Source organism: Heliangelus exortis, chromosome 12 (assembly GCF_036169615.1).
Source record: "Heliangelus exortis chromosome 12, bHelExo1.hap1, whole genome shotgun sequence".
Taxonomy (NCBI): domain Eukaryota; kingdom Metazoa; phylum Chordata; class Aves; order Apodiformes; family Trochilidae; genus Heliangelus; species Heliangelus exortis.
The window spans coordinates 12,344,177-12,359,805 of record NC_092433.1 but is presented as its reverse complement, the minus strand read 5'-3'; the positions used below and the strand labels follow the sequence as shown (position 1 = coordinate 12,359,805).

At 63.8% G+C, this 15,629-nt stretch overlaps 3 protein-coding genes across 5 annotated transcripts; all 3 read right to left on the bottom strand.

The window, feature by feature from the left end:
- Nucleotides 1-73: 73 nt before the first annotated feature.
- Nucleotides 74-6,312, bottom strand: QARS1 (glutaminyl-tRNA synthetase 1). The gene is made up of 24 exons (XM_071756077.1): nt 6,056-6,312; nt 5,683-5,830; nt 5,491-5,600; nt 5,304-5,379; nt 4,954-5,018; nt 4,713-4,766; nt 4,466-4,523; nt 4,275-4,346; nt 4,020-4,105; nt 3,689-3,775; nt 3,480-3,579; nt 3,283-3,361; nt 3,035-3,143; nt 2,815-2,945; nt 2,603-2,695; nt 2,334-2,471; nt 2,173-2,260; nt 1,950-2,093; nt 1,774-1,878; nt 1,337-1,429; nt 943-1,070; nt 677-743; nt 352-477; nt 74-259 (listed from the first exon to the last, which is right to left on the bottom strand). The coding sequence occupies exons 1-24, from the start codon at nt 6,296-6,298 to the stop codon at nt 209-211; spliced, it is 2,451 nt and encodes an 816-aa protein (XP_071612178.1). The 5' UTR covers nt 6,299-6,312; the 3' UTR covers nt 74-208.
- Nucleotides 6,313-7,076: 764 nt separating this feature from the next.
- Nucleotides 7,077-9,462, bottom strand: LOC139801625 (epidermal differentiation-specific protein-like). Its single transcript, XM_071756113.1, has one exon. The coding sequence runs from the start codon at nt 8,277-8,279 to the stop codon at nt 7,224-7,226; it is 1,056 nt and encodes a 351-aa protein (XP_071612214.1). The 5' UTR covers nt 8,280-9,462; the 3' UTR covers nt 7,077-7,223.
- A 148-nt stretch (nt 9,463-9,610) lies between these two features.
- SLC6A8 (solute carrier family 6 member 8) lies at nt 9,611-15,195 on the bottom strand. 3 transcript variants are annotated; one of them, XM_071756091.1, is made up of 14 exons: nt 14,870-15,184; nt 14,317-14,544; nt 13,790-13,921; nt 12,793-13,060; nt 12,581-12,713; nt 12,203-12,337; nt 12,008-12,111; nt 11,812-11,936; nt 11,614-11,726; nt 11,397-11,534; nt 11,123-11,225; nt 10,942-11,042; nt 10,486-10,656; nt 9,611-10,093 (listed from the first exon to the last, which is right to left on the bottom strand). In XM_071756091.1, the coding sequence occupies exons 1-14, from the start codon at nt 14,973-14,975 to the stop codon at nt 9,962-9,964; spliced, it is 1,989 nt and encodes a 662-aa protein (XP_071612192.1). In that variant the 5' UTR covers nt 14,976-15,184; the 3' UTR covers nt 9,611-9,961. The 3 variants fall into 3 exon arrangements, with proteins under 3 accessions (XP_071612192.1, XP_071612193.1, XP_071612194.1); XM_071756092.1 differs by having other exon boundaries at nt 14,317-14,541; XM_071756093.1 differs by lacking the exon at nt 9,611-10,093 and having other exon boundaries at nt 10,494-10,745; nt 14,870-15,195.
- Nucleotides 15,196-15,629: the final 434 nt, after the last annotated feature.

Here is a 15,629-nt window from a genome sequence, read left to right as displayed (position 1 = left end):
ACAGGAGAGACCCCCCCCCACCCCAGAACCCCAAGGCTGAGCAGGGGGACCGGAGGCAGTGACAGCGCAGGGATAGTGCTGGGATGCTCTCTTTATTGAGGGGATGCTTGGGGGGCACCCCGAGGGAGCTGTGCCAAGGCACACCGGTGCCAGGGGTGTGCAGGGACCCCCGGAGAAGCAGCACCACGGCAGGGTGGGGGGCGATCCCTCAGGCCTTGCCAGGGTCTTCCTTCAGCGTCACCGTCCGGTTGAACACCATCTGGGGAGAGGGAGAGGGTCAGTCACAGCCCCAGGGAGGGCAAGGGGAGCCCCACAAGACGCTGGGGGATGTCCCACTTCCCCATGGACCACCTTCCCATCCTCGCTGTCTGGATCCACGGAGAAATAGCCCAGGCGCTCAAACTGGAACTTGTCGAAGGGTCGGGCCAAGAGGACAGAGCTGTCAACCAGGGCGTTGCGGACGATGCGCAGGGAGTCCTGGCAAGGGGAGACAGCTCAGGTGGCACACCCTGCCCCTCTGCCCCACCACAGCCCTACTCCCCACAGCTCCTCACCCCACTGGCACATGAGATAAGGCTCTGCCCAGGGACGGATAGGGATTACAGGGAAGTAGATGCCTCTGGCAGAAGGTCCTCAGCTCCCCCGTCCCCTAACCCCAGCTCCTGCTGCTACTCACAGGGTTGAGGTCGCTCAGAAAGCCGCCGGGCACCTCTGATGAGTCCTCAGGATTTTTGTGCAAAAACCTGCCACAAGACAGAGTCTCATCCCAAAGCCACTGGGCAAGGGATGTGGTGCACCCTGTGGAATCTGTGGGGCAGTGGCTCATGGGGCCACAAAATGAAGCCAGGCAGACCCCTGTAGAGCCTGTTGGTACACAGCCATGCTGCTGCCCCAGCACTGCTGAACTTCTGCCCATGCCCTTGAGGGGATCCAGGTACTCACAGCCGCTCATAGAGCCGCACTTCACAGGTCAGTGGCTCTGACACCCAGTGGATGAAGGCTTTGGGCTTCTCTGCCACATCTGACTTGGTGCAGGTCACCTCCAGCTCGATCACACGCCCACTGGCATCCTAGGGGAAAGGAGATGAGCTGATCCGTCAGGGAGGAGCTCCATCCTGCAGGACAGCCATGGTGCCAAACCACCAGCCCCCCAGCTCAGGGCTGCCCTGCTGCTCCCTGCTGTGTGAGGTACAGGGCTGGCAGGGAGCTGCCACACAGGCAGCCTACACCACAGCACCCAGCCCGAGATGACCATTGCTGCCTTTCCCTGGTGGGGTACAATTATGGCCTGACATCCCATGGCCTGACCTCATGTCACCAGTGTCCAGTCACCCACCTTGATGATGTTCTGGACGGCAATGACGTAGCCAGCGTGGCGCAGCCCCACCGGCTGCCCGGGGGCCAGGCGCTTGTAGCCCTTTTCCACCTCCTGCGAGAGAGTTCATGGCTGCACAAGGAGTCTCAACACAGGCAGTGGGTCAACCCTCCAGCCTGTCTTTGTCTTCAGGACTGTGTTCCCTCCCCACTCTTGCTGCCTCAGGGACAGTGATGCCTGAGGCTGTTTGAACTCCCAAGCTGCTGCAGGATGATCCCCATTGCACAGGTCTGGGCGCCATCAGTTGGACTCCTCCCAGCCAGACTTGAGGACAGCGGGTGCATCAGAGCTGCTGGCATGTTTGGGAGTCATGATAGGGTGCCTGCCACCTTCCTGTGCTCCATGCAGCCTCAGGCTCTAGGGAGGGAGGGCAGTGTGGCCAGGTGTGCTCAGCTCACCTCCCTGAAGTCCGTCTCCTCGATGTAGACAGTGGACTGGAAGGGCACTTTGTGAAAACCCCGGCTCTCATCAGCTGGAAAGTTGGGCACAAGGACTTCGAGTGCCTGGGGAGAAGGAGAGGGTAAACACTGACCTTGGGGAACCCCACTGCCACCCCCATCCACAACAGTCTCACCTTCAGGGCAGGGAAGTTGGTGATGGTGACCTTAAGGGGCTCCAGGACAGCCATGGCACGGGGGGCTTGCTCATTCAGCACCTCCCGTGCACACGCCTCCAGCAGATGTGGTTCCATTGTTGCCTGGGCCACTGTCACACCAACCTGCAGGACAGCATGCTGTCACCACACTGGCTGGGGAACATGTCCTCCTGCCACATCCCATCCTGACCCTGGCATCTACCCGAGCACAGAAGTTGTTGATGGCCTCAGGGGGGAAGCCTCGCCGGCGCAGGGCTGTCAGCGTGAAGAGCCGTGGATCATCCCAGTCCCTGAGAAAACACAAGTGTGACAGCCAGGAACCCCCCAGGCAAGACCTACCCTGGCTCCTGGCCCTGCTCCTACCTCACAGCACCCTTCTCCACCAGCTGAATGATCTTCCTCTTGGAGACAACAGTGTAGAGCAGGTTCAGGCGCCCATACTCCCACTGCACAGGGCAGTAGACATCCAGTGCATTGCACAGCCAGAAGTAGGAGGAACGCCTGCAAGGGAGGCACCGGCATTCACACACAACCACAGCCCCACAGACACAATGTCCCCAGCACGGGTCCCCACACCAGAGCTGCCCTGCAAGGTCTGGCTCAGTTCTAGCAGTGCCAAGCATGGCACTCACCTGGCCTGGAACTCCTTGGTGCAGAGGGAGTGGGTGATGTGCTCAATGGAGTCACAGAGGCAGTGTGTGTAGTCATACGTGGGGTAGATGCACCTACATCGTAGACACAGTCAGCTTAGGGGCAGAGCCCGGTGCTGCTTCCCTCTCCCCTCCCCCCCCCAAGACCTCCCAACACAAAAAAGATGTGTCAGGGTGCCACAGGCCCTCCCTACCACTTGTCCCCAGTGCGGTGGTGTGGAGTGAACTTGACACGGTAGGCGACCGGGTCCATCTTCCCGTCCTCCATCACCAGCTTCATCCGCAGCGTGGCCTCCCCCTCCCCAAACTTGCCCTTTCGCATGTCCTGTGGAGCAGAGAGCAGCTGTCAGTTTTGGTCTCAGCCAAAGACCCTGAGCCCAGGGGCACACAATGCCTGTCCCCAGCCAGGAGTACCTCAAAGAGCAGAAGGGACTCCTCCACAGGCCGGTCCCGCCATGGCGAGGGTGGTGGGTTGTGGCCCTTGATCTCCTCAACCTTCTGATGGCAGACATATGCCTGGCCCCTATAGAGGGGAAACGCTGTCACCAGATGCAAGTGTCCCATCCCCTGGGTGAGGGGAAGGCCTGGCTGTGGCACAGGACATCTGCACCACCCTGGTATCCATCCTGCCCCAGCACATCTATAGTGCCCAACACTCCCACCTTCGGATAAGCTCCAGGGCCCAGGTGTAGAGCTGGTCAAAGTAATCTGATGCATGGGTCACTGCATAGGGCTGGTAGCCTGAGGGGATGGGGGAAACAGAGCAGGTTGGAGACACCCCTAGGGCTCAGCCACAGGATCTGCATGCATGGATGTCCCCAGCAGTGTCCAGCTTGATCCTGCCCAGCCTGAGCCATACCCAGCCATTCCACCATCTCCCGGATGGCTGTGAAGTACTTCTCCTCCTCCTTCTCAGGGTTGGTGTCATCGTAGCGCAAGAAGCACACACCACCATTGGCCTGGGGACAGTGGTACAGTGAGCACCTGTACCCTGAGGAACTGCAGGGCCAAGCAGTGAGGGGACACAGGGGCTGGGAGGAGATGCCAGAGGGTCTTGTTGCTTCTCACCTTGGCATAGCCAAAGTTAAAGTTGATGGCCTTGGCGTGGCCAATGTGCAGGATCCCATTGGGCTCAGGAGGGAACCGGGTTCGTACCTGCCAAGGAGAAAGGGGAATACCTCTGTCCTTTTGCAGGAGACCCTCCCTCTCTCTGACAGTGGGGCCAGTGACATGAGCCCCCAAAGATCCCACAGAGCCGTCTGTGCCAGGAGGGTGACAATATCTCTGCCCATAGCCTTGTTGAGCTGCACGTGTCCCCAGACCCCCTCAACCTGGCTGAAACCTGGCATAGCAGAGCCACCCTCACAGGACAAGGCTGGGCTGCAGGACAGGGCCTCACCTGCCCACCCGTGATTGCCAAGTGCTGCTTCAGCAGAGACATGGTGTTGGGTGTCACCACGTAGCCCTCTGTCTTGTAGTTCTCTCCTGCAGGCAGAGAATGGTCAGGGCTGCAGCATCACCCAAACCTAGCTAAGCCCAGCAGCCAGTGGGGAAGGACGTGGGTCCAGACTGGTCCCCTGCAGCATGAATTACTGGGGCCAGGCATAGAGCCAGCAGAGCAGCTTGGCAAATGATGGTGGCTCCATGAACTCACCCGGCTTGTGGAACTTGAGGGCTTCTCCTCGCAGCTGCTCCAGAAGTGACTGTGTCTCTGTGACCACCTCACCTGCAGAGAGGGATGGGGCTGAGCAGGAGCCCAAACAGAATTCCCAGTGCCCAGATAAGAGGCAGGTTGTGGACAGGAACTGAAGGGCTGGGGAAGCTGCCTGCAGGATGGTCTCTTACCATTCTCTACCACAGCTGCCTTCTGCTTCTCCACCAGGGCTGGCCGGGCCTTTGCAGTCTGCAGGGATTAGCACAGCATCCTGAGTGCCCTGGCCTGGCATGTACCTTCCCCCCCTGGCTCAGCCTGCTGCCCCCAGTGCTCCCTCAGACCCATACCCAGGGCAGCAGCTGTCCCAGAGCAGCTATTCAGAACCCCGCATGGACACTCAGCAGGGAAATACCATCCCAGCCTCCCCCTTCTCCTCACCTTTGGTTTCTTTTCCAGGTCAGCTTCTGTCTTTGGCCCCAGCAAATGCAGCACCTGAGGGAAAGAGACAGAGACCAGAGGAGAAAAGCCTCTTGGTGTGCAAGAGCTCATGCAGCACCCTGCCTACACCTGACCAGAGCAGGGTGTCCCCAGCACTGGGCCCTACCACAGGACCAGGCCCCACACTGGGCACGGCACCAACAGGGGACATTAGCCCAAGCAGCACCTGACCTGCACCCACCTGTAGGTCCACCTCATTCTTAATGGTCTTCCCGTCTGCCCACCGCAGCCGGCTCCGCGCCTCCCCTGCAGACAGAGCACCCCGTGGGCAAGGGGCACAGCCCAGCCTGAGTGGCTTCAGCCAGGACCACTGACACAGGATGCTGTGGCCAGTGGCTGGCAGCAGCCCCTGCCCCAGGGAGGTCTGTGGCACAGGCCATGCACAGGCAGCTGCCCCCACAGCCCTGCCTGCACTGGGGGCATCTGCCCTGTGCCGGGTGGGATGTGGCACAGGGGATGCCACAGCTGGGGCCAGGGACAGCCCATGGCAAAGGGCTGGCTGTGAGGATCCAGGGGCTGCCCCGCACTCACCCATCAGCAGCCCCATGTTGAAGTGGTAGCGCTCAGCCAGCAGCTCCGCTCGGTGCTCACTAACCACAGCCTCCACCTGCGAGTGGGACAGGGACGCTGGGGTGAGCAGGACTGGCGGGGAGATGGACTCCAGGGGCTGCCAGTGTCCCCTGCTCCGTCCCGCAGTCCCCACGCTGTCCCCACTCACCGCCTCCTCGATCTGCTCGGGGGTGATACAGACCCCCACACCACAGGCTCGCTCGAAGTCAGCTGCGTCCAGGGGCTCCAGGGGATGGCTCCTCACGTATTCCAGGGCGGCTGGGGACAAAACGGGCGTGAGGAGAGCGACCCTGCCCTATCCACCGGGGCCGGGGGGGATGGTCGCGGGGCCGCACGGTACCGCTGAGCTGCAGGTCCGTGAGGATTTCCCTGCGGGCGATGTAGCCGACCAGGAAGCTGAGGTGCTTCGGGTCCTTCAGGCGGGCGGCCGCGTTGTACAGCAGCGTCCCGGTGGCTTTGTCCAGGGCTGGCCCCAGCGCGCTCCGAGCCTGCCGCCAACCCGGGGAAATGTCAGGATCGGACCGGAGCTAAGCTCCGCCGAACCGGCGGCCCCGTGGCGAGGGCGGGGGGAAAGTGCCAAGAAGAGCCGAGGCTGCTCGGCGGGACCGGGAGGAAGAAGGACGGGGGAGGACAGGGGATGTCCCGGAGAGGACACCCGGGGTCCCGGGTGTGACGCCGCCGTACCGGGGACCGCGGGACCGGGGTGGGCGCACCTGCAGTACGGCCCGGCGGAGCAGAGCGCTAAGCGCTCCGTTGCGCAGCGTCTCGCGTGCTTTGGCCTCGCTAAGGCCGATGCTGGTGAAGAGCCCCAGCGCCTCCTCCGCCTCCTCTGCCGCCATGGGACCCTCAGCCGCCGCCGCCGCCGCCATGCTGCCGCCGCCACCACCGCCCGCACGGAGGGCGTGGCCACTCCAGCCAATCGGAGAGCGGAGGGCGTGTCGGCGGTACAGGTCCATCCAATCGATAGTGAGAGAGTTCCTCCTCGGCCAATGGGATGGGGAAGTTCTGCGCCAGCTCCGCCAATAGGGGCGCAGGGGGCGGGGCCGTGACTGAAGCTGGTTGCATCATTTAAAGAGACCGACGGCGATGGGAGCCACGTGGGGGGCGTGCCTGGGGGCGCGGCTTTGCGCTCTCTGCTGCAGTGCCTCCCGCCCCGCTGCTTTTTGTCTCCGCCCGGCAGCCGTAGCCGTTTTCCCGGTGCTCTCTCCCGTTGCAGTCTCTCCGCTCCCGTGTCCCGCGTTTGTCCCCGTCTCCCCCGGCGGCCACAGAGCCTTGGGGACACACCTGCCGAAAGGCAGGGCGGGGAGTCGCGGTGGTTGCCCCGACCGGGTGTATGCGGGGTCAGACCGGTCTCCTGTCCCCTCGGCTGAACCAATCCAATGTCACCGGATCCCCCATCCCGGTCTCCCCACAGCACAGTGACCCTGGTTCCTTCGGCCTGGTATCCCCCCAGCCCACTGTTCCTCCAGTTTCCCCAGCCTGGTGTGTGTAAACCAGGCCAGCCCAGTGTTGCCCGACCCTCCCTGCTCCCCTAGGTATCCCCTGCTCCCCTAGACATGTGTGCCCTCAGCTCCCCTAGCCCAGTATCGCTCCCACTTACCCCAGCCCAGTGTCCCCCCCAGCTGCCCCATTGTCCCCTAGCTGACTCAGACTGTTGTCTGTCTGGTTTCCCCAGCCCTGTGTGCCCCTCCCAGCCCATGCCCACCCTGGTCCCAGCAGCAGCAGACCCGGGCAGTTGGAGAAGGGGGTTTATTTGCAATAAATAACAAGCAGGAGAAGACACCATCAAGTCTTGCCAGCTGACTGGGCAGGCAGTGTTAATGTCCCCAGAGGTCCCACACCACTGAGGGGACAGAATCAGTGCCAAGCACCAGGACAGTCCTATACCGTCCCGGTGCCTGGAACCGACTCTTTCCCCCCAGTGGCTGCCTGCTCCCTGCCTGCAGCTGGTAGAGGCTTTAAGCTATAGCGGGCACTGATATTGGTACCCGAGATGCTGCGATACTCGCCCATCTCTGTACGAACAGCTTCATTCTGGGTGATGGTGAGCAGGACTGGGACAGAGAGCTTCACCTCCTTCCTCAAGACCTGGATGCTGAGTGCTGTGCGTGGGGGGATCTTAGCCGGCAGCTGCACCTCCACACGTTCCCGTCGGGTGCTGGACTCGCTGCGTCCTTTCTGCACCGTGAAGACATTAGAAGCTTCCACGGTCAAGGTGAAGGAGAGTCCAGCTTTGAGGCTGGTGGAGTTGCTGAAGTGGAAGCTCTGCCAGAGCGTGGTGCTGTACTCCCGGCTGCTGCTGGCTGACAGCACCTGCTCTGACTCCGTCTCATTCACCCCCTCCACCTCATCCACCAGCACCTCCCGCTCCTCCTCCACCTTCTTCTGCTCCCAGAGGAGACGTGCTGAGACCAGGGGACGCCCGGGCCGCAGTGGGCGCAGGTGGGACAGCCGAGACTGGAAGTTCAGCTCAGGTTTGTAGTCGGCAAGACGCTCTCCGGGCCATGCCAAGCAGTGCCAGCCACCCCGGCCAGGGTGCTGGTAGAGCAGCCAGACTCCTCGCTGTACCACATGAGAGGCCACCCGGTCATTAAAGTACCCATATGCCAAGTTGGTCTCCTCTGTCACTACCTTGCAGGCACCTTGGAAGTTGGGGTGCTCGTAGAGGGTGATCTGGGGGTCCGCCAGGTCATGGTGCACCAGACGCAGTGACGAGAAGCTGTTGGGCCGCCGCACGGAGGGGTACTCACCCTCCTCGAAGGCATGTGGCTCCCCCTCATACTTGGGATCTGTGTATGCGATCCAGGGCTGCCCCACCACCGTCAGGGAGGCAATGCAGTCCCCAAAATCCAGCTCGTGCAGGTCAGGCACATCGCACGTAAATTCCCGGCTCAGCCCCTCAAAGTTGGCACGCTCGTACACCGTGATCCGGTTCATGGTGCTGCCAGTGCCCACCCCTGCGAGGGCACAAGCCAAGCCCCCTCCTCTGCAGGGGTGTGGATGCTACAAAGAAGCCGTGGGAAACCCTGGCCAGCAAAAGCCCCTCCAGGCACCCCCTTTCATCCCCTGCCTGCTCCTCGCACTCTCACCTTCTGTGCCGGCAGTGCCTGGGTGCTGGCTCCTCACCCTGTCTTTTACATGGGGGTGACTGGGCTGGGACGTGCTGCCACACAGACCGAAGGTGATGACGGTGCTCGCCCCCGCACCCAGCCCCAGCCTCGCTCCGGGACCCAGCCAAGCCCCGCACGCTACTGGATGCCAACCAGTCCCGCAGACCAGCCCTGCCGGAAAGTTCTGCCGCACCCCGGCCACATGGCGCTCCAGCACTAACGAGCCACTGCTAATTACCACTGATGCTTCCGCCCTGCCTGCACTAATTACGGTGTGTGTTGCCGGTGGGGCAGGAACTGCTGGCTTGCCAAGCAGTTCCAAGACAAGCCCCACCGACACCCCAGTGACCCCAGGTACAGGACACAGCCCCTTTGGTAGAGCAGCTTGAGGATGGCTGGGGCAGCTGGTGGAACTTCTCCCGCCCTGTTCCTCCATGGACAGGATGACCACAGAGCACCCAATGTGACCAAGGCGCTGCTGGAGGATGACGGATGCCAGCACTGTTCACGGTGGGTACCTGACCCCTGGCCAGGGTGTGGGGATTGCTGGTAGCCACCCAGAGCACAGTGTGCTGGGGGCTTCATCAGAGCACCATGTAGGTTCCCATAGCATGGATGGGTCCCCCTTGGAAGGCACTGAGCACGTGTCACCCCACTGGGCCAGGCTCAGGCACGTCGGGCCTCTGACTTCTTCTGTCTACATGCTCAGACCCAGGGGCTGCCTCAGCCCCCCAGCCCATGGCTGTCCCTACAGCACAGCGCAGGGAGCGGGGAAACCCAGAGCTGACATGAGCAGCTCCTGGTAGGATATGGCTGCTTCCTGACCCACCCCATGCAGCCCCCATAGGGGGCTGGTGACAGTCAGGACCCCCAGTGCCCCTTGGGGCTGGGGAGAGGGACCTGTCCTGGCCGTGTGGGATGCCCCAGTCCCACAGGAGAACCTGGGTTTCACACAGCCTGCAGGCATGCACATCCTGCCATAGAAGTGGATGGAGACCCTGTTACCCCGGCAAGCCTGTCACCCCACAGCCCCAAGAGAGGAACCCAGGTCTCCCTGACACTGTCGCCCTCTGATCCCTTTCCCCTGCAGGCAGGTGCCATCCTGCACCTTGCCCCCCCAAGCCAGTGCCCCATGTTCCCTTCCCAGGGTGCGGGGGCTGCCAGGGTCTCCCAGTTTATTGCCAGATGTCGGGGCGGTTGGGGTTACACCAGACGAACGCTACAGGAAGCGGTTAGTGAGCAGGGGCTGTGGGGGCTGCAGGCGGGGGACAGGGAAGGGCTGTCTCGATGGCTCCCCCGGCCCACAGCCTCCCCGCTGCCCCCCCAGGCTCCCCCAAGCCAGAGACCCCTCTTGCTACCCATGGCCCCCAGTGACTCCCCACCTTGCAGTCCTCCACCCCCCCGCTGCAGTGAGGCTGAGGGGGGTGGGGGGGCGCGGGGCAGCGTGGGTGGGAGGCGGTGCTGGCATTATTGCTATGGCGGGCGGGAGCAGCGCAACCCTCCCCACGCTCAGATCACAGTCTCAAAGAGCGTCGCCTTCTCCTTGGGGGGCTCCGGGGCCAGCAGCTTGGCTTCTGCCTCGGGCGTCAGGTACTCCAGGTGATGGTGGCCCCAGATTGGAGTGGTCAGGAGCTGCCAGCGCTGTGGGGATGTCGTGTCAGCACGCGGGGGGGGACAATAGAGCCAGGGGCTTGCCTGGGCCGGGTGTGGTGCATCCCTCGGTGCACAAGGATGGGACCGGGGTGAGGACATGGATGGGATTTGGGTGGGGATGGAGGTGAGACAGGAACAGGGAAGGCATTGAGACTGGGAGGGGAAAAGCCTCGGGACACGGGTGGGACTGAGATGGTGACAGGATTAAGAGTGATGTCAGCAAGGATGGGATTTGGGTGAGGCTGGGAGCGAGACAGGGATGGGATTAGCTGGACTAGAGGGCAGTGTGGAAAGTGCTGAGATTTGAATAGAGATGGGACTGGGATGGCTGAGCTGGTTTGGGAATAGAGGCAGAAGTGTGCCTGCCATGCTGCTCTCACCTCACGGAAGGAGCCTTTGCAGCGCAGGAACTTGTAGAGGACGGTGCAGGGGATGCAGAGCATGGAGGAGAGCGCCAGGACCCAGCCGATGGCGTCCCCCCACCACGGGTACACATATGTCTTGTTATAGGTCAGCGGCTTGTAGTTCACCACGTGGAACAAGAAGATGCCCTGGGCGGAGGAGGGGGGTGAGGTCCCACAGGGCAGTGGTCTGGTGGCCCCCACATGTGGCTGCCCATGGCCCTGACACACGTATCACCCTGTGGCCGCGGCATGCATGTCACCCTGTGTCCCCGACACGCTTGTCACCCCGTGGCTGCCGTGCTCGAAGCAGCCACCTGGGGGAGCCCGGTGCCCGTGGCACGGGTCCGGGGGCACAGGCATGCACACACGAGCACACGCATACACACATGAGCACATGCGTGTCCCCACGGGGGGGGGGGCAGCCCCACTCACCACGCAGACCAGCGGTGTCACCACGGCCCAGCACCACTTCATGAAGGGCAGGGGCCGGTAGCCGATCATGCGAGCCACGTCGTCCATGAAGCGGTCAGCGCCTGTGGAGGGCGGGATGTCAGCTGGGCCCCTGGAGGTGCACATGTCCCCTTGCATGTCCCCCGTGCCCCCCCAGCCTCACCGTAGACCCAGGCGATGACCACGCACTCCCAGAACGCCTGCCACAGCAGTGTGATCCCACTGGCCGAGTAGTTGTCAAAGAGCTGGAACACGTACATGCCGCTCTGCCGGGAACAGCACCACGTGTCACCGGGGCTGTGCCAGATTCCCCGTACTGGCACGGGCATCTCCATACCGGCACAGGCACAGCCTTGCCAGCACCGGTGACCCACTTGGCACAGACACCCTGCATGCCACAGGCACCCCTAGGGCACAGGTACTGCTGTGTCCCTCACCTGTGTGACCATGGAGAGGTCGATGAGGCAGAAGACGACGCAGCAGACTGCGGCGGTGAGCTCGCGGCGCAGCAAGCCAGCTCCCGGATGGGGGAACAGGTCCAGGATGCCCGTGATGAAACCCTCCACACCGACAAACTGTGGCAGAAAGTGGGGCTCAACAAGGGACGTGCCACCCTGTTCCCTCTCCATCCCTGCCCACTGCCCGCCACCACACCTGGCTGTCCAGCCCCAGCACGAGGAGCATGAAGAAGAAGAGTGTGGCCCAGAGCGGAGACAAGGGCATCAGTGTCACGGCTTTAGGGTAGGCGATGAAAGCCAGCCCAGGGCCTGCAGGAGAGTGGGATCAGCAGTGCCACCCCTGGGGGGACACAGAGGACATGGTGCTGGTGGGCACCCACTGTCTGGCACTCACCGGACTCGGCCACCTTGGAGATGTCCACGCCTTGTTCAGAGGCCATGAAGCCCAGCACAGAAAAGACAACAAAGCCAGAAAAGAAGCTGGTGGAGCTGTTGATCACAGCCAGGATGTAGGCGTCCCTGTGGGCAGAGTAAGTTAGGATGTGCCAGGGGACACACAGGGGGACATCCTGCAGCTGGCACAGCCCTACCTGTAACAGTTGTTGTGGAAGCGGTTGTAGCTGCCCAGCGCAGTCAGGGCACCCAGCCCAATGGCGTAGGAGAAGAAGATCTGGGTACCAGCATCAATCCAGACCTGGGGTGTGAGAGAGGGTGTCAGGGGGTAGGCAGGATTCTAGGTGGATGCCCAGCACCCAGGCCCCTCCTGCCCTTCCCAGCACCCTCACCTGCGCCTCAGCCAGCTTGGACCAGTCGGGTTTCAGGTAGAAGATAATGCCATCAACAGCCCCAGGCAGCGTCACTCCATGCACCAGCATCAGGATGAGGACCACATAGGGGAAGAGTGCCGTGAAGTAGACAATCTGTAGAAGAGTGGTTTCCAGTGAGACCCCATGGTAGCCCCCTGGGGCTCTGTGTCATGTGCCACAGGTGTCCCAGCAGGACCGGGGCCCAGGGGTATCCCTAGTGGTTGATGGCAGCTCCCAGACAAATGTGGGACAGGGGGTCCTGTACACAGGAGGGCAGGAGCCAGCAGTGCTGTGTGCAGCAGGCCCATCCCCATGTGCTGGTGGCCCCTACTTGTGTTCGTCTCCCCCCAGCGTCACCTTCCCAGTTGACTTGACACCCTTCCAGATGCAGAAGTAGACGATGACCCACGTGGTAACCAAGCAGAGGATCATCTGCCAGTTCATCTCCCCAGGCTCGCTGAGGTCCCCTGAGAGCCGCAGCACCTTGTTCCTGCAGAACGGGGCCATGCTGAGAGCCAGCACGACCCCCACAGCCCCAGGTGAGAGTCTCTTGGTCCCCACACACTCACTCCCAAAACTCGATGACGGGTGAGCGCTTGTTGGCCATGTCGGTGCAGCTGACGTTGAAGGAGTCAATGCTGGTGTTGGCGCTACCGTTGCTGCAGAGCTCGAGGTGGAAGAGCTCGGTGCACTGCTCCGTGTTCCAGGAATGGCCACAGGTGGCCCAGGGCAAGGTGTCTGTCAGTGAGTACACCAGGTAGAAGAGCCCCCACACCAGGATCATGATGTAGTACGAGTTGCAGAAGAAGACAATCACCATGGAGGCCAGGCCCAGACCTATGGCACAGGGAGATCAGATCCCACAGGCACCCATGGGTGCCCAGTGTGGTGGGCAAGTCGGCAGTCTGAGGTGGGATGAGAACGGGTGGCAGGGATGGGGCAGGACATGGGCTGCTGGTGGGGATGCAGAGAAGTGGCAGCCCAGGGTGGAGCTGGTGGGGATGCAGGGAGCTGGCTGCACTGAGCAGGACAGAAGGAAACTCGGGGGGACAGGACAGGGGTAGCTGGTGGGGAGGTAGATATGGGGAACCGGTGGGGACAGGACAGGGGGAGCTGGCAGTCTCAGGGGACGTGATGAGCTAGTAGAAATGGGACTGGCAGCCCCAGGCTGGACAGGGTGGGGACAGCTGGCAGAGTGGCACAGGACAGTGGGGGAGCACAGCACAAGGGAAGCCAGCAGAATGCTGCTGAGGTACAGACCCGGCAGCCCCAGGGACACTGGCAGCCCCCAGAGGAGCTGGCAGCAAGCAGGGCAGCCGGCAGCACGTAGGCAGGGAGCCATGGGGGCAGGCAGGGTCAGGCAGGGCAGCACAGGGTGCCACGGGTGCAGGCAGCTGCCACCCTTGGCTGGGATGCAGGGTGGCAGTGGGACGCGGGCAAGGTGCACGGGAGCAGGCAGGGCGTGGGCAGGCAGCCGGTGCCCCAGGCAAGGTGCTGCCAGCCCCGTACAGAGCGCCGGGGGCCTGCGGGCAGGGTGCAGGGGCTGCGGGCAGGGCGCGGCGTTACCCTTGAAGAGGGGGGCGATGTTCCAGGCGGCGATGCCCCCCTGCTTCATGAACTGACCCAGGGCCACCTCCAAGAAGAATACGGGGATGCCGCCCACGAAGACGATGATCAGATAGGGGATGAGGAAGACGCCTGGGGCCGGGGGGGGACACACGGGGCCGGCTCAGACACCGCTGTGCCCCCCCCCCCGGCCCCCCCCTTGCCTTCCCTTCCCTCCCTGCACCGCCCGCCCGGGCACAGCGAATGGCGAAGGCGTCTCCGCGCCCTCCCCTCGCCGCGCCGCCCGATGTAGGTCAGGGCGGGCAGGTGGCAGGGGCTCCCCGTGGACCTCCACACCGATGGGTGACACCGGGCACCCGTGGGGTGGCCCACGACCCCCAGCGGACGGCCTCGTTCTCCCGGGGAGGGGCAGGGTGGGCTGGCCTGCCGTGGGGTGACCCCCACAGGCAGCATGGAGTGAAAAGCGGGTGCTCCCACGCGCCGTGGGGTACACCCCCAACACTGCGTGGGGCGGGCGTGGGGCTCACCTCCACCATTCTTGTAGCACAGGTAGGGGAAGCGCCAGACGTTGCCCAGCCCCACAGCGAACCCCACGCAGGACATGATAAAATCCATCTGCCGGGTCCACGTCTCCCGCTGATGGGGGACAGCAGCCGCTTTCGGAGGGCCGGGGGGTCCCACCAGCGGTGCCGTCACTGCTCGCTCCTCGCCCGCTGTAGGGGGCTCCGTGCCCTCCGCTTCCCCGCGACCCTCTGCTGAGACAGGGGGGCCCCACGCTGCCATCACGCGTGCCCGGGGAGGCGCCGGGGGGGGCGGGAGGGGAGACCCTGTGGTCCCCTAGGAGACCGAGGGGTCCTCCCCACGCTTCCCCCCCACATCTCGTACCCATCGACGCGCGTGGGGGCGTGACGTCAGATGTCGGGCCGGCCCGTGACGTCACAATGCAGAGCGGTGACTCACCCCGCGGCGGCGGGAGGGGGCGCGCCGCGGTCGCGAGTGGCCGTGGGGTTCTATCCCCCCCTTCCCCCCCCCCCCCCCTCCTATCCCCAACCTCATCCCTCCCCAGCGCTCCCCGCTTACCGGAGCCCGCGGGGGCAGCAGCGGCGGCAGCGGTGGTGGCGGCGGCATCGTGTCGAGGGGCGGCGGACGGCTGCGGGGCGGCCGTGTCGGCGGGGACGGGGGGCATGTCGCGGGGGGCCGGGGAGCAGGGGCGGGTCGGGGGCGGCTCCGTGGCCGTGGTGGTGGTGAGGGGGGGCTCAGAAGCAATCCACGAAGCACTTGAAGGTGAGTCGGAAGAACCTCATTGAGGGCGGCGGGGCGCGGCGGGGGGGGCCGGGCCGGGCGGGCGGCTCAGAGCCGGGCTGCGGGGCCGGCGCCGCGCGGCCGCTCCGGGGCTCTCTGCGCCGCGGCACCGGGCGGCGGCGGAGGCAGCGACCGGCCGCACCGCCCCCCGAGCCCCATTGGACGCGCCGCCCGCCCGCGGCTTGACGGGACTTGCAGTCCCGCCGCAACGGGTACCGGCACCGGGGCGAGGCGAGGGCAGTAGCGAGGGTACCGGGCGCTGGGGACACTGGGGACAGCGTGCACCAGAGGCCGGGGTGATCTGGGGCACACCGGGCACTAGAGCACTGGGACTGGTAGTCCTGCCACGCCAGCTGTTACCCGGACTACCAGCCCACGCTCACCGGCACCGGGGGACACCAAGCGATTGTACATACCGGGGGACAGCGGGCAACAGGGCACCAGAACTTGCAGTCCTGCCGCATAGGTACCGGGACACACTGGGAGGCATCGACCACTATGACAGCAGGACTGTACCAGGGGCAACGGGTAACAGGTC